The 21398-nt window shown below is 44.0% G+C and overlaps 4 protein-coding genes across 5 annotated transcripts; 2 read left to right on the top strand and 2 right to left on the bottom strand.

Moving 5' to 3' along the window:
• Positions 1-883: 883 nt before the first annotated feature.
• On the bottom strand, positions 884-3383 carry si:ch73-345f18.3. The gene is made up of 4 exons (XM_035182542.1): positions 3001-3383; positions 2164-2242; positions 1808-2026; positions 884-1706 (listed from the first exon to the last, which is right to left on the bottom strand). Exons 1-4 carry the CDS (start codon positions 3058-3060, stop codon positions 1309-1311), a joined length of 756 nt encoding a protein of 251 aa, XP_035038433.1. The 5' UTR covers positions 3061-3383; the 3' UTR covers positions 884-1308.
• Positions 3384-3419: 36 nt separating this feature from the next.
• klhl7 (kelch-like family member 7) lies at positions 3420-9015 on the top strand. Its single transcript, XM_035182541.2, has 12 exons — positions 3420-3878; positions 4640-4742; positions 4850-4943; positions 5157-5281; positions 5557-5732; positions 5985-6159; positions 6358-6500; positions 6642-6882; positions 7036-7237; positions 7786-7883; positions 7992-8175; positions 8298-9015. Exons 1-12 carry the CDS (start codon positions 3750-3752, stop codon positions 8479-8481), a joined length of 1854 nt encoding a protein of 617 aa, XP_035038432.1. The 5' UTR covers positions 3420-3749; the 3' UTR covers positions 8482-9015.
• A 54-nt stretch (positions 9016-9069) lies between these two features.
• On the bottom strand, positions 9070-13615 carry aste1b (asteroid homolog 1b). Of its 2 annotated transcripts, none has more exons than XM_035182540.2 (7): positions 13480-13615; positions 12651-12902; positions 11887-12153; positions 10745-11775; positions 10404-10635; positions 10092-10284; positions 9070-9918 (listed from the first exon to the last, which is right to left on the bottom strand). In XM_035182540.2, exons 2-7 carry the CDS (start codon positions 12886-12888, stop codon positions 9609-9611), a joined length of 2271 nt encoding a protein of 756 aa, XP_035038431.2. In that variant the 5' UTR covers positions 12889-12902; positions 13480-13615; the 3' UTR covers positions 9070-9608. The 2 variants fall into 2 exon arrangements, with proteins under 2 accessions (XP_035038431.2, XP_035038430.2); XM_035182539.2 differs by lacking the exon at positions 13480-13615 and adding an exon at positions 13304-13392.
• smarcc1b (SWI/SNF related, matrix associated, actin dependent regulator of chromatin, subfamily c, member 1b) lies at positions 13352-21049 on the top strand. Its single transcript, XM_035182538.2, has 28 exons — positions 13352-13629; positions 13973-14092; positions 14802-14887; positions 14981-15062; positions 15157-15249; positions 15362-15431; positions 15512-15581; positions 15668-15743; positions 16002-16127; positions 16309-16391; positions 16477-16583; positions 16715-16774; positions 16920-16948; positions 17062-17177; positions 17278-17349; positions 17438-17551; positions 17760-17913; positions 18006-18116; positions 18207-18266; positions 18453-18711; positions 18818-18889; positions 18991-19037; positions 19128-19233; positions 19321-19463; positions 19910-20044; positions 20203-20353; positions 20564-20650; positions 20743-21049. Exons 1-28 carry the CDS (start codon positions 13453-13455, stop codon positions 20808-20810), a joined length of 2874 nt encoding a protein of 957 aa, XP_035038429.1. The 5' UTR covers positions 13352-13452; the 3' UTR covers positions 20811-21049.
• The last annotated feature ends 349 nt before the right edge of the window (positions 21050-21398 follow it).

Here is a 21398-nt window from a genome sequence, read left to right as displayed (position 1 = left end):
CTGTCAGTCGTTGCTCTTTGACAGCAGAGCGAGCTGCTAAAATGCTGTTAATGAACCACATGAATAGGCCTTTTATTTATTTATAGTGGGAATATGATACTATTGTTAGAATATGTCTTTCAGAATATTAATTGCACTTTAATGATAAATACTCATTAGTCATTTGCCTTTGATTATATTGCAGTATATTCACATTTTTATTATGTAATTTTAATTTCAGCTTTAACTCTCAATATATTAATATGAAACAAAATGTATTCTTTGATGGGATTACAAAATAATTTCTTTGCCCACCACATCCCGCACACCTCACACGTCAAGGCAAAAGCAACCCTTAGATAAATAATGCATGACCACTTGACAATGACCTCCGGGAACAATGAATTTTCCAAAATTAATTATCAAAAGGGCATGTGTGTGTGGCCATGTGTTTGTTTGCTTCCACAATAGCAGAGGCCGGAAAGCTGCAGATTCCAATCAGTGGATAAATACAACGAGGCTTTTCGTGGATTATAGGCATCAAATCTGCTCTGTCTGAATGTTGCAATAGCAAAATGACACAACAGCCACAGCAAACATCAGGCTGAGTTCCCATTGCTGCATATAGGAAACCCCAGTCTGACCTGTGTGGTCCTTTATGGCCCTATAGATGAGATGTACAGTTTTCAAAGTTTCAAAAGAGAAACAAACTTCTAATTACTTGTGATTCCCAATTCTGGGGCTGTAGGATTTAGGTTTCCTTGATCCATTAAGTAAAAGATAAGCTCTACATCTAAGGAATAAGGAAGAATGGGTGTTACAACAGTAAAGTAAGCATACATTGCCCCCTGATGTTAGCTTTTAAAATTACACATTTTTAGGGAAATTCAATTCTTCACAAGGATAGATGAATAGTATTTTAATTTTGAGTGCCATATTAAATACAATTTCAGTATATATATAGCATTGATGTCCTTGAAACAAGATGCTGCCAAGGCATGCAAACTACAGTGTATGGTCGCTACCATTAAATACATGATTGATGTTTTTTGTGTCACATTTTTAACATTCCTGATGTTGCTGCGGTTGTCAGGGTAGAAATACTGATTACTGATATTTGGAAACCTTGTGCAATTTAAATATTCTCAGACTGTTCCTGTGATTGTGATTGAAAAAGTTTGGTTTCGTCTGAGCTACAGCAGTAACCTTGCTGTGTGTCGCAGTGTTTCCACCCATGAGTGTTACAGTGTGTGTATAATCTTTGTAAAGATATAAAATACATAAAATATAATTAGTGGATTCAATTAAACCATTTAAAATGTACATAGACTACAAATTAGCCCCTGCAATCTGTGCAGCCTCGGTGAGGACTTCTCCGGCTCGTTGTCTGTATCCCACCGACAACTCCTTCGCCCTCCTCACTTCCCTCATGTTCTCCTCCAGATTCTCATTCAGTCTCCCTTGCTCCTGGTAAGATGGTGCCGCCCCCTTCACTTGCTCTGCCATTTGATCCCTGCTGCGGAGAAGCCAGGCGAACAACTCTTGTAGTGTGGTACCCCTTGAGATGGTGGCTCTGGCGCTCCCAGAGGTGCCCCTCAGCTCATCCTGAGCCAACTTCAGACGTGGAGGCAGCGGCTCCTCTTCGCGATTGCTGTCTAACCCCATGGGGACCACACTGAGGGAGAAGTCATAGCCGTTCATCTTAAGGGAGACTTTGTATGTGGCGTCTAGGGATAGAGAGAGATACATAAAAGAAGCAGAAACAGAGAATTAAGCCACGATAACCTGCCATCACATTGTCTGTACATGTAGGTCGTGTGTCACTCACGGTGCTCCTCTCTGATCTTCCCCACACATTCAGCAAAAACCAGGGTATCACTGTGGGCACAGTCACAGTTCTGTCGCAGGCTGCTGATGTGTCGGACCATGGCCTCATAATTCTGCTGCTGTTCGTTAAAGGTCTCGGCCACGTCGGAAAACCTCTGGTCCAACTCTGGCACGCCCACTCGCCTCACTACCAGCCTGCCAATCCGCCTCACTGTCTGAGCTTCAGGGCAGAAAGAAAATCACAAACATCATCATCAACCCTTATCATACTCTGTCAGAGTCTCAGCAACCACTTTCCTTACAGACATCTTCACATATCTTTATCAACAGGAGGGGTTTGAGAAACTGATGCTGTACCACTGCATGCTGGTGGGATCTGTCTGGCTGATCCAGCTTCATTCAGATCAGATGTGCTGGGCTGCAGGAGAGGCTGCCTCTGAAACAGCAGAATAGATGTCTTTATATATACACCTCCACCAAGGGGGTAATAAATGTGTTTCTTCTCCGCTTGTTAGCAGGATAACGCAAAAACTTTGAAATGGATTGCCATGAAACTTGGTGGAGGGATGCAGTTTGAGTCAGGAGAGAACCCATTCAATTTCAGTGCTGATAAATCCGGGGGTGGATTTTTATTTTTTTATTTCTTTAACATTATGGGGTTTGTTAACATTTTTGTTGATTTCTCAGACAATAATTTATGAATCTTGATAGAAACAAGAAAAATCAGGCATGTTTAGGTGACAGATGTGTAAATATTGGGCCTTGGGGGAATAATACTAATCAGTGCCATTCTAGTTTACTTGTTTATTTTTACTGGCATTCATAAAACACAGACATAAAACACTACAATACTTGTGATCGCCTGAAAACATGAAATGACTCGGGGCACTGCCATTGTGGAGCATGTTTTACTTTCCCTTTATTCAAGTGATTTATAGTATTATAATCAGTGTTTTTAGTGGTTGTGACCATACTCGAATCACTTAATAAGGACTTTCTATGACTTATGTACAGCATATGTATGTTTATTCCCTGCCATTGTTACATTAAAGTAGGCTATAGCAGTAATTGGTTAATCCTATAATTTCACCGAGGGTCCTATGTGATCAAGTTTCTCGTCCGATCTCGTTGGAAGCCCCTTTATGATCTGATCCACATTTACTCAGAGCTCAGCACAGTGAAATCACAGCCTACCTCGTCGTCCCCGGAGTGTTGCCCTGGGACGCAGCAGCAGCAGCAGAGAAGACGATGCATGGTCCCTCAGCTCTGCCACTTGGTTTTCGGGTCAGTTATTTCTGACAATTATGCATTTGTGGTCCGCATTCCGCGTGACATCAGCGTCATGTGATTTATGAAAAACTTCCTGGTAATTGTTGCAGACATGGACGTCAGGTGTGAACAAAGTGCACAGACGCCTGTCGCAGCGAGGGAAACACTGCGCTGCTGTTGTCTCTATAGCAATATCTTAGTTCACTGTAAATAAAATAAAAACTGAAACCTACTCATAAATACAATTACATGTTTTTGTGTGGTTCTGAGTTGTTCAAGAGATCTGCTCCGCAATCCTGCAAGTTAAAGTGTGACGTGTCTGTCGCCAGAGGGCGAACGCGAGTCGATCCTACCACATCAGAAGCGTAGAAGAAAAAACAAGGGACCCCCTCCACAACCCATGGAGTTTGAGTCGTAGCTTTAGAAAATACGCGACACCAACCGGCTTTTATTTGTATTTAAACACATGACAGCAAGTTGATCTTTTATGAATCTCTCCACTGCCTTTCGAGGTGAGGCTGTGGTCAAACACTTTTTTAAATTCATAAACAAAGTCCACCAGGAGCTGTTCGTGGCTAGCGAGCAAAGTGTAAACAAAGAGACCATCGCTGCACATCGCTCCCACAGTGTCCTAGTTTGATTCGAACTGAGGAGACGACACTACCCGGGCTGACATGACGGGGGTAGCCCCTCCGGAGAAGGCGTCCGGCTCCAAGAAGAAGTGCGAGAGGAAGTGTGCCAGCAAAGAGGAGTACAGGCAGCTGTCCAGCATCATGGCAGTCATGAACAACCTGAGGAAGCAGGTGTGTGCACAGAGACGAGCCAGACCGTGTGTGTGCAGACAGCTTTGCAGGTCAATGTCCTAAAGTCAGAAATGACATCAAGATATGAATTATATCAAACAATATCGATCATGATCATAATAAATGTCACATCATTGCAAAGACTAAAGAGCAGTTTCAAGACTGATTTTGCTCCTGGGTGATGGTTGTGTTTTTAAACTCTTCTTCATTTGCAGAGAATGACAAACTCTTGATAAACAGCTAAATATTTCAAATTAAGATAAGATAAAGCTGTATTGATCCACACACCGGGGAAACTAAAATGCTGCAGCAGCAGGCAGGTATACAAGAGAATACAAATTATAAAACAAAGGCAATAGAATAAAAATAAATAAATATGAATTGCTGAGTATGTACATTATACACACCTTTCACTGTAGAGGATGATTGCACGAGCAACAAAAAAAACAATAAGTAGAGTGATATGAGAAAAAAAGCAGTGCAGTATATTATTTTTCATTCCGGATGGTGTTGTAGAGTCTGACAGCAGTGGGAATACAAATCTGAGTTAGAACAATATAGGTAGTCTCTGGGTAGATCAATTATGTTATTCCTCCTTACGGTGTTTGCACAATGCATATATGGATACACATTGAATGTTTGTTACATTGCTACTGATGAAAATTATATTTCCTTGATTTTTTATATTGTTCAATCTCCCAGCCTGAATGTTTCGCCCTTTCTTGACATGTGAAAAATGTGTTTGTGTGTGTCTGCCGCAGGGCACCCTCTGTGATGTGACCCTGGTGGTTCAGGGGAAAAACTTCCCTGCCCACAGAGTGGTACTGGCTGCTGCAAGCCACTTCTTCAGCCTCATGTTCACGAGTAAGTGTGCACACACACAGACATGTAATCACAGACAGCCCCACTTTTAAAGGGACAAAAAATGCCCTTTTTTCCATGAGTCTTTTGCTCTTTTTTCTCACCTGCAGCCAGAATGATGGAGTCGATGTCCCATGAAGTGGAGCTCAGGAGTGCTGAGCCTGAGATCATTGAGCTGTTGATTGAGTTTATCTATACAGCTCGGTAAGACTTTGATTTAAACTTGAGCATAAGAAATGAATATCAATATAATAATAACAAATTAGCAAAAACAACTGTCGCTGGATGCTGCCAAGACGTTTTTTATATTGAGAGACACATCGCTTCCTCTTTCTGTGTTGATGTTTTCCTATATCAAATTCACTGCATGTACTGTGTATGTGCGTGCTTGTGTGTGTGTTTGTGTGTGTGTGCCAGGATCTCGGTGAATAGCACTAATGTCCAGTCGTTGCTGGATGCAGCCAACCAGTACCAGATTGAGCCTGTGAAGAAGATGTGTGTGGAGTTCCTCAAAGGACAGATTGATGCAACGAACTGCCTGGGTAAGAGCAGAAATACAAGTACTATTCAGCCAGGTTAAAAGGTAGGTGACAAGTTTCTTCTATTTGCTGAGCCCTCTCGTCCTTCAAGTATTGAGTCACCAATATCAAAATAACAAGTGGCCTAAGGGCCAAAATTTTCCATATTTAGATTTTTGGTAATCTAAATAGGAAAAAACACGATTAAATACTTAAATTACTTCTCCCTTCTGGTGGTACGTCTGCCTGTCATGCAACTCATTTGAGTGGAACACTGATCCTTGTTTTGTCCTCTGCAGGTATTTCATCCCTTGCAGACTGTATGGACTGTCCTGAGCTGAAAGCAGCAGCCGAGGACTTCACCCAGATCCACTTCACCGAAGTCTACAAACTCGACGAGTTCCTGCAGCTGGACGTGGCACAACTCACTCATCTACTGCACCAGGACAAACTCACTGTCCGTGCGGAGGCCCAGGTACAGATATTCTATAGGCCTCATTTCTTTGGTAATATTAAGTTGTACAAATGTACTTGAACCAACTGTGCAAATTATACTATAATACTTGCATATAAGTATCTAAATATAATAATAAACTTTAATGGCCTTGGATTGCAAAATGAATGTGGTTCATTACATCAGGCCAAAGCTGAGTGTAAGCTTTGACTAAAATTAAATATCATCCACAGCATGTTTTGACACGTACTGTTGTTGTATTTGCCCTCAAAGATTTATGACGCAGCAGTGCGGTGGCTGAAGTACGACGTGTGCAACAGACAGCAGCATATGGTGGAGGTGCTGGGGTGTGTTCGCTTCCCCTTGGTCTCCAAAACTTTCCTATCTAAGACGGTGCAGGCTGAGCCCCTCATCCAGGACAACCCCCAGTGCCTCAAGATGGTCATCAGTGAGTCGCAGTGTATTGTATTCATGCAAAGGGACACAAACACTTATTTATAACGAACAGTACGAGCCACCATTGCATTATTTTAACTATATTATCTCTGTGTGTTGATGATTCTCATGAGAGAAAGTTGATGCTGAAATTATGTCAGCGCTAAGGCCTGTTTGGTTGACACACACAGCCTGTGCTTTTTTGTCCAAGGTGGAATGCGCTACCACCTGCTGTCCCTGGAGGATCGGGAGGACATGGGAGAGAGCAGCCGACTGAGACGGAAGAAGCACGACTACCGCATCGCCCTGTTTGGAGGCTCCCAGCCACAGTCCTGCCGCTACTTCAACCCCAAGGTACCAGGCTGCACATGCCAACAGTTAACGCCAAATATGTATATGTATTCATGATCATCAGTGTCACAGCTAAAGCTAAAGACCAGATTCAGTTTCAAAAATTAAGAGGTTAGTCAAGTGTCAGTGTGTCTCTGCATACAGGACTCCAGCTGGACAGACATCCGCTGCCCCTTTGAGAAGCGCAGGGATGCCACAGCTGTATTCTGGGACAATGTGGTCTACATCCTGGGTGGCTCACAGCTCTTCCCCATCAAGCGCATGGACTGCTACAACGTTCTGAAGGACAGCTGGTACTCCAAACTGGGTCCACCCACACCACGCGACAGTCTGGCGGCCTGCGCTGCCCAGGGCAAGATCTACACGTCTGGAGGGTCAGAAGTTGGTGAGCACAGGGAGGTGGGAAAGAGGGAATTGGAAATTTTGAAATTTTGGGGTTTGATGCAGTGGTTTGTATTTTCAGTATGATTTATATCTATTTATATCTATACAAGCCAATTTTGCAAACCTCCTATGTACTGTATGTGTGTGTCGACAGGTAGTTCAGCTTTGAACCTTTTCGAATGTTACGACACAAGGACGGAGTCGTGGAAGGTGAAAACCAGCATGCTCATGGCCCGCTGCAGCCACGGTTCAGTGGAGGCTTACGGGCTCATCTACGTCTGTGGAGGAACAGTGGGGAACAACGTGTCCGGCAGGATCCTCAACAACTGTGAGGTTTTTGACCCCAACACACAACAGTGAGTCTCAAAGTCACACAGCTCTATATAACCTAAGGAATGATGCAGTCTGCGTTTGCTCACATGCACCCTGAGACATCTTTTTGCCCAATTGCTCATATGAAGTGTGTATTTATATAATAATGAAAAAGGAACATGAGGGAAAAGACTGTTGCACTATGGATCTGTACTGAACGTATTGTCTGTAACTGTATTTAAAAACTGTATTTATGTGTGGCTTTTCTTGTCTTATCTACAAGCCTCATTCACCCATCCACACACATTTATACAACTCATATACTATTCACACACTGCTGGTTTAGCTGTCAGGGGCAATTTTGGGATCAGTATCTTGACCAATAACAGTTTGAAGGTGCCAGTGATCAAACCACCTACCTTTTCGTGATCAAACTACCTACCTCCTGAGCCACAGCCGCCCCAAATCATTAATTAGTCTATATACTTATTATTAAGTGTGTATATACAGATTGCTCTTTTTTTACCTCATTGTTCTTTTGTTACACTCTAATTGTACTAATGAATGAAACCCTTCCTTGTCCTGTCCTCAGATGGAGGGAGCTGTGTGGGATGAGAGAGGCGAGGAAGAATCATGGCCTGGTGGTGGTCAACAACAGGATCTATGCTGTTGGAGGCCAGGGGCCACTAGGTAATACAGCTGATAATAAACATTACAGTGGTGACAAATGACCATAGTAGCTGTAGCAGGTTTTACTAGCAAAGTAATGGTGCTTTTTTAAAAAAATGTTTTTTGTAGGTGGACTTGACTCATTGGAGTACTACGACATTTCCAGTAATGAGTGGTGTGTTTCCTCGCCGATGCCGTGGCGAGGTGTGACAGTGAAGTGTGCGGCAGTCGGCGATGTCATCTATGTGCTGGCAGGGTTTCAAGGTGTGGGGCGGCTTGGACATGTCCTGGAGTACCACACCGACACTGACAGGTGAGTGAATCTACGAATATACATAATAGCTTGTTTCACACTCATGACCCCGCCATTGCTGACATTTGTGATCTGCATTCCTATTTCATGCCATCTCTGAATCGGTTTTCTTGCGTGTTCAGGTGGGTGACTTGCAGCAAGGTGCGAGCGTTTCCCGTCACCAGCTGCCTAATCTGCGTGGTCGACACGTGTGGAGTAAACGAAGACGAAGACATGGACTTAATAGACTCTCAGTCACACCCTGCAACCACAGCCCCTCCGGCTGCCTCCACCTCATCGTCCTCAGAAACTGAGAGGAAGTTGTAATGTACACTAAGTTGAGGCAGTCGCAGCAGCCACAGCATTAGGCCTCCAAAAATAATTATGGAACTGATTTACACGAGGCAAGACCTGTTTTTTGTGAAAATGAATATTCACGTGTGTATTGTAGGTTATGAAGTTCTTTAACTATGTCCAGTGGCCAAATTTTTTCTTTAACCTTTTATCTGTACCTGAATCTCAGGGGCTAAAGTTAAAGTTCCAGTGGGACATTATCTACAAATATATGTTTTAGGTTACAATGACACTTTTACTAAGTTTGATTTGTCAGTTGGTATATGTAGACTTTTAGTTATTTAGAAAAAATCCCAAACCAAAAAGAACATCTGATGAATCCTGTCAGAGAAATGACAATTTGAGGGTTTCTTCTTATTTTTTTTTAGCTGTGAAGTTATACCGCATTTATAAATAGTTGAATCTTGTTTGTGTTGTGTAAATATATGTACTTAATAATATTGCCTATGTATTTCACTGTAACTTAAAACTGAATGTACAGAGAAATGAATAAATATTGTATTCCCAGCTGTATGTAGTTACAAGTAGAAACTGTGGTCATTTTAAAAACATGGGTCTGAGTTTGATTTTATATATATCATATATATTTTTTTTATATAGAAAGGTTGGTAAACAACTCAAAGGCCCCAAATTCATTCATTCACGTATTAAGACATCACTGATAAAATGGCATAAAAGTTCATGTGTTGCTGATTAACATGACATCAGCTGCCATACACTAATAATGGATTAAGATATCTCAACATGTTACTCTAGTGTTGACATAGGTTGATAAAACTGTCAGGTTGAAAACAGATGGATTAATGATAAAAAAGCATTTGCTAAAATATGGCTGTGCTTTGGAAAAACAAAGACATTCGGATATACGTACGTCTTGGCATCACATGATTGGAGATGGCAACAGAAAGTTGAATATTAAAAGCAAGTAGAGGCTAAAATAGTGCAACATGGTTAAGGAGGTTGAAGCGCAGTTATAAACAGGAAGAGGTGTTGACCTTCAGTGGAAAATGACCACTCCAAGCATTCCCTGAGCATGTTGTTTTTTTTATAAACCACTGGAATGTCCTGCCTTGTTTGACCCCTCGCAATCTGCCACCTCATCAATCATAATCAGAGTCGTCGTCTTCCATCAGAAGAGTGAACCTGTTGATCATCTCCTCTGTCCCTTGCCCGCCTCCCCGAGCTCCTCTCCCGCCTCCCCGTCGTCCTCTCCTCCCTCGGCCACCGCCTCTCTTCCCCCTCCCTGCTGCTGAAGAGGAGGGATGGGCTTTGGAGCTGCATTTCCTCACAGCATTCAGGAGGGAGAAGTAAAGTTGTCCAGAAAAGGTTCCCCCAGCGAGGAGAGACTCAGCTGCTCTTCCCCCTTTTATATACCCGAGCAGGCCGTGCAGCAAGGTACCGCTGAACAACCTGAGACACACAGTAAGGGGAGGGGGGGGGCACCGAGATGAAACAAAGACAGACAAAATGTAAAATTGTATTTGTGATGGACATCTACCAACACTGTCTGAGATTTTAAAGAATAAACTTATCAAAGGTGGAGGATGCAATGTTTTTCTGTCTTTCGTGTCTCTGTGTCTTACCATGACAGGAAGGGTTCAGGCAGCGGCAGCAGCAGAAGCTGGTTGAGACACATGGCACTCCAGAGGCAGGCCTGCCACTGGCTGAAAATGTGAGTCGCTCCAATGTCCAAGCCTCGTCTCTCCCCTGTTCTTACACGTTGTCGGTCCAGCCCGGCGCACACATCGCGCTCTGCAGCCCAGTTTTGCTGTTGAACTAGGAGGATGAACGGCATCAACAGGTATTCGAACATTAGAGAAGGATCACTGTTCGCCTTTTTGGGGGTACGTTTCTGTAACCTGGCAGGATGAAATGAAAAATATAACACAACTAACCAGCATTTTGTTGACGGGCAGCACTAGGCTGGTTGTTGCGGGACACTTCTCCATGAACCATGCACAGCATCAAAGCCTGAAGCACATGCTGTGGGGGCTTGGGTGTGGCCTCTCGCAGCCAGAAGCCTGTCACTGCTACAGCGAGCCTCAGGTGGAGGGGAACGGCAGCCAGCGCAGACTCTTTAACCCCTAAGACTTCCAACAGCACACAAAGACGAAGCCCGACAGGAGCCTGGGTAAAATCAATGGACGACACTGTGAAAATTTGTATAAAACTGTATACACTCAAACATATAAAACATATGGGGTTAATAAAAGAGAAGTTTTTATTCTAGGTTTACCTGGTCAAGTGTATCCAGACATATTGGGGTTCCGGGTGGATGGGCCTCCACTGTGTTTTTCTTCAAGTTCAGATCCATACGGTCATACTCGTCCACACAAATTGGGGTGGTGGAGCCCTGAGCATGCATTGTAGCCCCACCAGCTGCTTTTTCAATATTAATTCCCACATTTACACCCTGAGCCATATCTCTACTTCCGTTACCACCTCCTCTTCCTCTTCCCCTTTGGCCACCTCTCATACCCTGGCTCATGTTTTCTTGTACCGTCTTATCCTGTGCTTTAACAGCACCTCCTGGTCCCTTTGATAGCTGCATGCTGCCACCTTTACCCTGAGACACGTTAACCGGGCCTCTTTGCTGTAGAATGCCATATATAGCCTGACGTATAGCTACGGCACTACAGTGGCTGCTGGACAGTTTGCTGTTCTCAACCTGGGGGATCAGCAGAACCCTGTTCATCACCAGAGCATCCACCGCCATGGCAGTCAACTGCCCCTTCAGTGCAGTGTGGGTAAGCCATTCTGGCAGCTTTGCGAGCTGAGAGATATGCCCTCCTAGAGCTACCTTTTCTCCAGAGAACCAGTGAGCTAAAGAGCTTTGAGGGGTGATGTGGTACTCCTGCATACCAGCCCGCAGCTTTGAACTCAACCCACCCCCCTGTCCTCTGTTGCCCCTACCGCTTCCTTCCCCCATTAACCCGCTCACCTCCTCCAGGGCTGCCGCCGGGGTTGAAAAAGAAGACAGCCAGAGGAGGAGGCCCCCGATGCGGGATTGTGTTGCGCTACCTTTACCCTTGCCACCACCCCTCACTAATGCATTCACATTTAACACAGCAAGGAGTGTTTCAGCCTCTTTTGGAGTGCCATAGTCATTTCCATTCAAGACGGCACACAAGGGTAGCAACTCCCGGTTCATGCTTCCAAACAAGTGACAAAGGCCGTTAGTGGTATAGCACCGAGCTGAGATGTAGCGGTCAGGGGCTTTACCGTTAGGGTTGGTCCACTGGAAAGAACTCAGCGGTAGGTAACCACCTTAGATGACAGAGAGAAGACAAAAACAACTTGTCACAGATGAAAAAAAAGTCAGAATAAAGAACAATGGGCAATATGGATATAGTAATTAAAATCCTAATAGGGTCACACCTGGCAGGTCAAAGATATAAAAGTCACTGTCGTTGGCTAGAACTGGACATTTCCAGTGATGAGCCAAACATGCAATCTCCCTGTCAGCCTCAGCTGGACACTGGACTAGTGGGATTCTTCTCTGGAGGAGGACCTGTATGAAGACGTTTTTTGTGAGGATCGGGAGAATGGAGCCATTGCGGCCATGAGAGAGATTATCTGCCTCCTTTATCTTGGACTGTAGACGTTGTCGTAGAGTGGAAAACTTCTTGTCACTGGGATCCATACCTTAAAATCGTAAAAAAATGACAGACATTACAGATTTTAAGAATGCAAATGAAATCAAATCACATTTTGCCTCATAGGGCTTACAAATATGTACAAGGTGCAACATCATCTGTCCTTAACCCTTGAAAAAGATGAGAAAAAACTACCAAAATAAAAGAAAATTGTCCGGGAGGGAAAAAACACAGAAACCTCAGGGAAAGTCACAAGTGAGGGATCCCTCTCCCAGGATGGAAAGAAAAGCAATAGATGTTGAAATTCAAGGAAATATAATTGGGGAACAAGCTGACAGCTATCATTACCAAGGTAGGACCCTTGTATCTGAAAATTGACCTTCGCTTGTGAAATATTTGGGAAATTAAAGATCTGTGAATTTGTATCTTCATAAAAAAAAAATACATGCCTAAATAATTGTAATTATAAGAAATTACGTTCCTTGAAATGAAGGAACCAATACAGTTGAAGACTCTGATAGGGATGTCATTGTGCAGCATCCTCACCTCCATCAAGTACCACATAGGGCCGGATGTTGCAGGCTGCCAACGCTGAGAGAAGGTTGATAACTCGGCGAGCAAAGCCATCATAGTCTCCACCGTGTTGCTGGTCCAAGGAGGAGTTGAAGTAGAGGTGGTAGTACAGACTGGAGCCATCAATAACCAGGTTGCTGTCCCTAAACTTCACGTCTTGGAGGAGGTGCGTGTTCCCCTCCACAAAGGTGGTCAGACCCTGGACGCCCATTGGATCCTCAGGGCCTGGGGGAAACATGTGATGATGAGATGTTAATATTACACACAGGGGAGCTGGGGCCTCTGCTGCCTGGTTAGTCTGAAGAGGTGAGGGTCCGTGGGTGTTTGCAGATGCTAATTATAACAAACTCACTGCCTCCGCTGAAAATGCTTCAGGAATAATCATATGCACAGAGAAACGAACAGTACGATTAATAAATAAGACATGTATGAATGATCACAACAATCCACTTTGTCGCTTGTTTACATGTCCAGCGCAGTTACTTCCTTGTAACGGTATAAGGACGTAAAGGTCCTCGCTTGCGACAAATTAAATCTATTCTGTTGTACACAAAAACAACATTACATATATGTTTAACACGTGTGGTAGCAAAATTCAAAAGCACACGATAAAATTCAAACAACACCTGAAAACGAGGAGAAGGGGGAAAGGGGAAGTAAACAGCAGAACTGCGACAACTGCGCTGAGTCTCGCGAGAGAAAGCGAGAGCGCAAAGAAGCTAGCGAGCGCGCTAGCCTGTGTTGTTCTCCCGTTTGAAATTAATCTCGGTTTATTATGGCCACAATGTCCGGAGGAACAAACCTCGGCGTTCCTGGGACGAGCCAGACCAGCTCCGGGGCCACCGCGCATCGGAAGAAAGACAGCAGCCCGTCCGCCCGGTTCTGGGAGAGCCCGGACACTTTAGCCCAGCTGGAGGTGGTGCGGCTGTGGGTCGGGAAGCACTACAAAAAGGTAGCTAGCTAGCTAGCTGGGGAGGAGGCGAGCTAACCAGCTAGCCGCCCCCTGCTAGCAAGCCCAGTGGCTCACATTGTAAACAGACAGCCTCACGCTGGATAACGTTACATCTACACTGGCTAGCGAGGATTGTGTTTCTACTACTAATAATGCAAAAGATGAATTGTAAATTCTGCCAAATCCTGGAGGTTAATCGGCCCAAACACAACTGCCAAGTTGGGGGAGACTATCGTTAAATGCAGGAAGGCAACCTTCACGTTCCATCGGTTGTATTTATTGTTATTTGTGCATGATGATGATAACTCTCATTTAAAACTCTTATTCTCTCTGTGTGTGTCAGTATGTGTTGGTGGATGCTCCATCATGCCAGGCCCTGGCAGCAGTCACTTTACAGCTGCTCCAGTTCCAGGAGGATGCCTTTGGCCGACAAGCTACCAATCCTGCTCTCACCAAGCTGCATGTGAGTCTGCCTCTCACTTTCACTGGAGTCACACACTTCACTCTAATGTCAGAAATCACACAATCTGGTTCTTTGCAGACTCCAAAGTGTCACGATGTATGTCGCTCCTGTGTTCTTCACCACTATATTGTTGTATGACCAAAATACAGATAGATTTATCTGACAACAGCAGGGTGTAATACTTGTATATGTTATACTACTATATCAAAATTGAAGAGGGTGAAAACGCAGTAGATCTGAAAATAATTTCCATGGTATTCTTTGCTACAAAGGGGAAAGGATACAATGATCCCGCTCAGACCTGGTTTTAACATTGGTCACGAGTTATCCACTCACAAGTGGTCAGTGCGAAGTAAAGGTCTGAACGCACCCAAATGTGTCCTGAGATCAGATCACTCAGACCGTATTCGTAGGTGGTCTGGGACAAATGTGACCACATTAACTGTGTGAGCGCAAAAGTGTCTTGGGCCATATTTGAAGGACCACCTACTCAAAGCGGTCATTTCTTCATAGTAGATCTGCATGTGTCTCGCTCTCTTCTTCACTCTCTCGCCTGCTCATGCCGACACAGAAGTACACAAACACATCTGACAGGATGGATGTGAATACCACGTCTGAACTTGGTCAATAGCAGACCTTAAAAATCCGGCAGAATGGGTTAAAAACATACAAATCAAAAGAAACGGTAATCATTGTCATTTCTCTACAGGCACACTGCTTCCTGGACTTGCGGCCAGGGGGAGGACTCTGCCACATCCTTGGAACTGCCTACAAATTCAAGGCAGAGCAAGGCTGGTGAGTATCAAGCCTAATGTCCCGTAACCATTTCACAGTGGTATTCTTGCTTACTGTGGCCTTAATATCTTGTTTGTCTCACTACTACCACAGGCGAAGGTTTGATTTACAGAATCCGTCAAGAACAGAGAGGAATGTGGAGATGTTTAGTTCAATTAAAGGGGCGCTCATCCAGGTGAATGGAGAAGACACACACACAAACATACTTTAACACCAGCCCACCAAAGACCCACCGCTGAACTCGCACCTCTGCTTTTTTGTGTCTACAGCACAACTGTATGTCACTGCCTGTGGTATATCTGGACCCCACAGTTGATCAGGAGTTGGCAAGCAGACTGACCAATATCATCACAAAGCGCCAGGTAAAGTGCTGCAGACGGATAAGTTGACAGGCATAAAGGCGGTACATTTCGTGTGGCTCTGGTAATGTAGTTTCTTCTCAGTGCTACTGGCTCACAGTTTGTCCTTGTACAGGGTACACTCACTGAGGACCGAGCGCTCGCCAGTCACAACATCTACCCCTTACCTGCCTCCACAGAGGAAGGTCAGTTAAAGTTTGTGTATGTGTTTGTCATTGTGTAAATACCTCGTACTGATTTAACTTTATACATTGTCTGTTATCAGATGAATGGATGCGTCCTGTCATGCAGAAAGACAAGCATATCTTGGTACATTGGGGCATGCACCCTGACAGGTAATAAACAAGCACATTGCATATTGTAGGTGCTTGCACTCAATCAGAACAGCTACCCATTATGTCACTTGTCTCTTTTCTTGAAGTTATGACAGCTGGCTGTCCTCAAGTGATGTTCAAGGAGAGGTTGAAGATGCACCACATCCAGAGAGACCATGGAGGGTGAGCGTACATATGCTTAAAACTCCCAGGACTACACCACACTAACAACAATTTTCTAATTTAATGTTTTGGCACAGCTGCTGAGGTAGCCTGTTTGGAGTCTGTTTGCTCCTGAGCAATTTGTTTTACCTACAGTTAGAGGCTGATGTAATCTATTGTGTTTTCATGTTGGACACTGATGAGATACACCAGTACACACTACTCTTCTACATCTGAATTCTTTATTAAATATTTGTTTTGGTGGGTTTTGTGTTCCAGGTTCATGCTGGTTGGGTTGTGGACACAGATGTTTTCAACGAGTGGATGAATGAAGAAGACTATTGTGTGGATGAAAGGAATGTGCCAATAATCCTTCGCCGGCGTATTCACCTCCATGATGAGCAGGTTTGTCTATGGAGAGGTCTTGAGAGCTTGTGGATGGACACTATTCTGTAATATGATTATGAAGTTAAATATTTGACAGTGAATTCAACAACAGAAAGCAAGTGTGATCCTTGAGAATTCTCTTTCTGAATGTGAAGGTTTTTGATCTTTGTTGACACTGACACTTTTGTTTTGCTTTCAGGACTCAAAGTCCACCCCATCCAAAAAGAGAAGGCGATCCCCCTCCCCTCCCTCCTCTGAAGGCAGGAAGAAAGGAAAGAAGGGGTAAGAACCAACCGGAACCGGAGTGTGTACTTTTGGTTTGGCATATCAGTGCTTGGTTTTAGAACAGATTGTTTTGCTCGTACAGGAGGAGGCGTGGACAACAGGAGGAAGAGTCAGAAGAGGACCTGACCAAAGACATGGAGGACCCTACACCTGTTCCTAACATGGAGGAGGTCATACTACCCAAGAATGGTAAATCACTCAAAGACCATAATGCTCTTTAAAAAATATTAGGTTTGAGTGAAGTTTCTTGTAAATGTGTTCTGATGAATTACACATCTTCTCCTTAAGATTTTTTAAAATGTCTTTCCCTGTTTGTTTAGTCAACCTGAAGAAAGACAGTGAGAACACTCCTGTAAAAGGAGGCACCATGGCGGACCTGGGTAAGATTGCATGTCTTATGTTAACTGTTCCCAAAGGATGTAGTGTATATATATATATTTTTTAAGTATTTTAGTATATACAATGCTCTTACTCTGTGTATGCACCTTGATTATTATCATCATTCCTTCACTGCTTCTCTTTCAGATGAACAAGAGGATGATTTTCCAGGAAGGGTAAATATCAAATTTTTTTTTTATCAATCTTTATAACTGCAGGTTTTGGATAATTTAGTATTTGTGTGTCAGAATTATAAACGTGCTTACATTGTATGTGTGTGTGTACACAGGAGGAAGAAGAGGGACGAGGAGAGGTGCCGCGGTTATCAGAGGGAGAAGAAAATATCACAGAACAAACCCATCACATAATAGTACCAAGCTACACATCTTGGTTCAATAACAACAGGTAAACAAACGTATACAGACACATTGATGTGTACTCTAATCTAAACGCTAATACATGCCTAACATTAGAGAACAATCTAACCCAAAACAACTCTTTCCAGCATTCATTTAATAGAGAAACGGGCTCTCCCTGAATTCTTTAACGGAAAGAACAAGTCCAAATCTCCAGAAATGTGAGTACCGCTGACTTTCAGATATCATCAACAACATAGACGATGTAGAATGCCTCACCAACAGCTTGATCCTCCCTGTATTATGCAGTTACTTGGCGTACCGCAACTTCATGATCGACACGTACCGGCTCAACCCCCAGGAATATCTCAGTTCAACGTCCTGTAGACGCAACCTCACTGGAGACGTCTGTGCTGTCATGAGGTATAAAATAGTGTGTGGGTGTTTGCTGCATCTCCGAAATTAGGTGTGTGGGCATGTAGTTGTGTAGAACTGTTAGCAAATTACATCTATTAATGTTGGGAATGAAAGAGGTGTAGTTAATGGGGTTAAAGTCAAAGGGGAGGCAGTTTCTCAGCTGCATTTTAGTAAAATAAATGGAGAGAAAACTCATTTGGTTCTATGTTTTCAGGGTTCATGCGTTTTTGGAGCAGTGGGGTTTGATTAACTACCAAGTGGATGCAGAGAGCAGACCCCTCCCCATGGGACCCCCTCCCACGCCTCATTTCAACGTACTGGCTGACACACCGTCCGGGCTGGCCCCCCTACAACACAAACCCCTGCAGGTATTGTACATGTATAGCACATGACAAGAGCATTACACGGATGAAGAAGATATTAAATGTTTCCTGATGAACTCTGCTTCTCACTCTTGCAGGTGACAGCCTCGCAGCATATGTTGTTTTTCCCAGAAAAGAGCAAAGAGAAGCCGACAGACTGTCAGAACTTTGGTCTGCGCAGCGACATCTACACCAAGAAACACCCTAAGGTCTCACACTGTAACAATACAAATATGCTTTTTGTTTTCCATTCATATTACTAGTCACTATTTTAATCATTATTGTTTCATCTTTCTCAGACCAAAGGAACGAATGCAGGAAGGGAATGGACAGAGCAAGAGACACTCTTGCTATTAGAGGTAAGACAATTACTTGTGCTTATTGCTTTCTATCATGGATCTAACACATGACTTAGTGGTTCCCATATGTGAAAAAGTAGATTTTTGATTTGAGAGAATGTTTCTGTTTGGCCCTGACGTTTTGTGATAGTTTCCTCAGCCTCTTCCTGTCTTCTTTTCTTCACCCGTCTCCCGTGTCTCTCTCAGGCCTTAGAGGTTTACAGAGATGACTGGAACAAAGTATCCGAGCATGTGGGATCCAGAACGCAGGACGAGTGTATACTCCACTTTCTCCGTCTGCCGATAGAAGACCCTTATCTAGAAGACTCCTCAGTCTCTCTGGGTCCACTGGCGTTCCAACCCGTGCCTTTCAGCCAATCGGAGAACCCCGTTATGAGCACTGTGGCCTTCCTGGCATCTGTGGTGGACCCGCGGGTGGCATCGTCTGCAGCTAAGGCGGCACTGGGTGAGAGACATGGGGAGGAGTGTTAATAAGAGTGGAATCTAGGTTAATGGTATCGTTCTGAGATCATTTACTGTATGTGTGGAGTAATTCAACATTTTGTCTGCAGAGGAGTTTTCCCGAGTGCAGGAGGACTCAGCGGATAAGATCTCTGAAATATCCAATCAGTCTGAAAAAACAGGTAACACTTAAATACATTGACACACAGTCGCTCGCACTCAATTGAATTTGTTTTCATACAGTCTATAATGCATTTTTGATTGTCTTCTTCTGTATGTTTAGAATTAATGGATGCAGAGAAAATGGAGTCAAACTCCACTTGCCACCAGGTAATACAATAGTAAGAGCTTGGACAAATTTTTATTGAATCTGCTGGTGATTTTCATAGCTTATGGATTTTTGTGTGTGCGCTGTTTCAGGTTGCTGGAAGGACGGATGGGAATGTGGAGCTCAGTGTGGCAATAGTGGAGGGAGATGCAGTCAAAAGGGAAAATGCAGAAAATATACTTGCAGAGGAGACAGATGGTATGAAACATGTACAACGTTTCTACTGTGTATATACTGCATGTGTGTATGATTTGTGATATTAATGAAGTTCTCTCCATGATCCAGGAAGGGGAGATGACGACGAGAGTGTAGGGCGGCGAGAGGTGGACGGGGACGAGGGGAGGAGAGTGATGGAGCTGGAGCTGGTGGAGGGCAACGTTGCCACGGCAGCAGCGGCTGCTCTGGCCTCGGCTGCCACAAAGGCAAAGGTAAAGCCCGTCCTCCCGCTTCACCATTGACCAATCACAAGAGCCTAGAGAGGAAGCAATGGCTGTCATTTTATATGGAGCCTCTTTTTTCCAGCTGTGTCAGAGGTCTCCTAGCAACCCAAACCGACACCATCTTAGGGATCTCTTCAAGACCTGGCTTTGCACATGTAATTGACATAGAATACATGCAGGATATAACGTTTAGCTGCTGGATTAGAGACTGAGATTAATCTCATGATCGAATTAAACCAAAACAGAAATAGCTGTTTTGTGAGAGGGAGAAATTTCAGATATTCATCTGCCTCGAGGCGTTTTCAGTATGATGATGTATACGGAATATGGCTACTTGAGGGCATATCACATCACCAGAAAACATCTATTGGCCCCTCACACATTACTTGTTTAATTTTCCTTCTAACTCCATCTTTTTCTTCCCGTATTCACAGCACTTGGCAGCAGTGGAAGAGCGGAAGATCAAGTCCCTAGTGGCGCTTCTGGTGGAGACTCAGATGAAGAAGCTGGAGATCAAGCTGAGACACTTTGAGGAGCTGGAGACCATCATGGACCGAGAGAAAGAGGCTGTGAGTGAATATGACGGCCTCTATGGTGGCAAAACGGAAACGATGAAACTTTACTTAAACCCTCTTAAGATTTCTTGCTCTTCTCTTGGGTTTATGTTCAGAAGCATATCTCCATGATATCACTAATTCTTGTGTTTGTGTGTATGTGTGTAATGCAGCTGGAGCAGCAGCGGCAGCAGCTTCTCTCAGAGAGACAGACTTTCCACACGGAGCAGCTCAAACAGGCGGAGATGAAGGTCCGCCAGCAGAGGGAGCAGCAGGGGCAGCAGGGGCAGCAGGGGCAGCCAGGATTCACAATGCAGAATTCAGGTCAGGACACACACAAATATACACACACACACACACACACACACACACACACACTATAAAAATCCCACCTTTTAAGAATTGACACACCCACAATTGACGTTAACTCTTTCAGGACACAGCAAACCTACCTACACATTTTCACTCAGTAAAATGCACATGGTCTTAGTCCAAACTTTATTGTGTTAAACATTTTAGTCCTATCGTCCTCAGGCCAGGCCGTGCCCAACAGGATGATGCCCAGTGGAGGCAATCCCCAGCCCATGGCCCCCCGACACCCTGGAGCACCCAATGGCATGTGTGAGTATTCTTTACTGTTGTCATGTGTTTCTGATGCTGGCGCTACTTTGGTCTGATTCTGTGTGATGACTGGTTCTAAACGTCTTCCTCAGACCCATCCTCACAGCCTGATGGGATCACACCAGCTCAGCCCGGGCCTCCAGCTTCCACGCACAGCTGAAAGAACAAGGAAACAAGACACACACACACACACAACCATCCGTCCTCCTTCAATCAGGACACACAAACACACACATAAAAATGTAACACTGGCATAAACGTTCAGCATCAACTGCTTAAAAGTGAAGTCTGTAAATGCTCAGCGGTCACACGTTTATAAATATTGAAATATTTGTGCTCTGATGTCAGAGTTGAGAAATCTGCAGATTGAACTCAACTCAATAAAGTTGTTTTATATGACGTTTTTATTTTGTCTGTCCTCGTCCAACTGGTTCATTGTTGGTGTGTTTGATTATGTCAGTGTAGATAGTTCAAGATATAAAAAAATGTGCATTACCAAACAGTGGAAAATACCACTAAACAGTTAAACATGTCTATATCAAACTTTGGGAGGTACACACAGTATCCTGTACTTTAAGTTTGGAATACTTGGGATCATAGACTGTATATAAAGATGGACGACACGACACCACTTCCTCCCACCCCCCAGAAATGAGGCCAAAATAGCCCCGATACAAATATTGCTATCTCGTCCCTTTGGAGCCAGAGTCTGGTCTGGTCAGGTCCTGTCAGTTCACACGCTCGGCCA

The sequence above is a fragment of the Hippoglossus stenolepis genome, chromosome 17 (assembly GCF_022539355.2).
Source record: "Hippoglossus stenolepis isolate QCI-W04-F060 chromosome 17, HSTE1.2, whole genome shotgun sequence".
In the NCBI taxonomy this organism is placed as follows: domain Eukaryota; kingdom Metazoa; phylum Chordata; class Actinopteri; order Pleuronectiformes; family Pleuronectidae; genus Hippoglossus; species Hippoglossus stenolepis.
This window is presented reverse-complemented; position numbering and strand designations above follow the sequence as displayed.

Excerpts from the sequence above, each read along its gene's own strand:
- si:ch73-345f18.3 (XM_035182542.1), bottom strand. The coding sequence starts at position 3,060 with ATGCATCGTCTTCTCTGCTGCTGCTGCTGCGTCCCAGGGCAACACTCC. Across the intron at positions 2,243-3,000 it reads AACACTCCGGGGACGACGAG|AGGCAGCCTCTCCTGCAGCC; the intron begins GTAGGCTGTGAT and ends CTGCTGTTTCAG. Across the intron at positions 1,707-1,807 it reads GAAGATCAGAGAGGAGCACC|ACGCCACATACAAAGTCTCC; the intron begins GTGAGTGACACA and ends CTCTATCCCTAG.
- klhl7 (XM_035182541.2), top strand. The coding sequence starts at position 3,750 with ATGACGGGGGTAGCCCCTCCGGAGAAGGCGTCCGGCTCCAAGAAGAAG. Across the intron at positions 7,238-7,785 it reads TTTGACCCCAACACACAACA|ATGGAGGGAGCTGTGTGGGA; the intron begins GTGAGTCTCAAA and ends TCCTGTCCTCAG. Across the intron at positions 7,884-7,991 it reads TGGAGGCCAGGGGCCACTAG|GTGGACTTGACTCATTGGAG; the intron begins GTAATACAGCTG and ends TGTTTTTTGTAG.
- aste1b (XM_035182540.2), bottom strand. The coding sequence starts at position 12,888 with ATGGGCGTCCAGGGTCTGACCACCTTTGTGGAGGGGAACACGCACCTC. Across the intron at positions 11,776-11,886 it reads TTATATCTTTGACCTGCCAG|GTGGTTACCTACCGCTGAGT; the intron begins GTGTGACCCTAT and ends CTGTCATCTAAG. Across the intron at positions 10,636-10,744 it reads GTCTGGATACACTTGACCAG|GCTCCTGTCGGGCTTCGTCT; the intron begins GTAAACCTAGAA and ends GATTTTACCCAG.
- smarcc1b (XM_035182538.2), top strand. The coding sequence starts at position 13,453 with ATGGCCACAATGTCCGGAGGAACAAACCTCGGCGTTCCTGGGACGAGC. Across the intron at positions 14,093-14,801 it reads CTGCTCTCACCAAGCTGCAT|GCACACTGCTTCCTGGACTT; the intron begins GTGAGTCTGCCT and ends ATTTCTCTACAG. Across the intron at positions 19,234-19,320 it reads ACTTGCAGAGGAGACAGATG|GAAGGGGAGATGACGACGAG; the intron begins GTATGAAACATG and ends TCCATGATCCAG.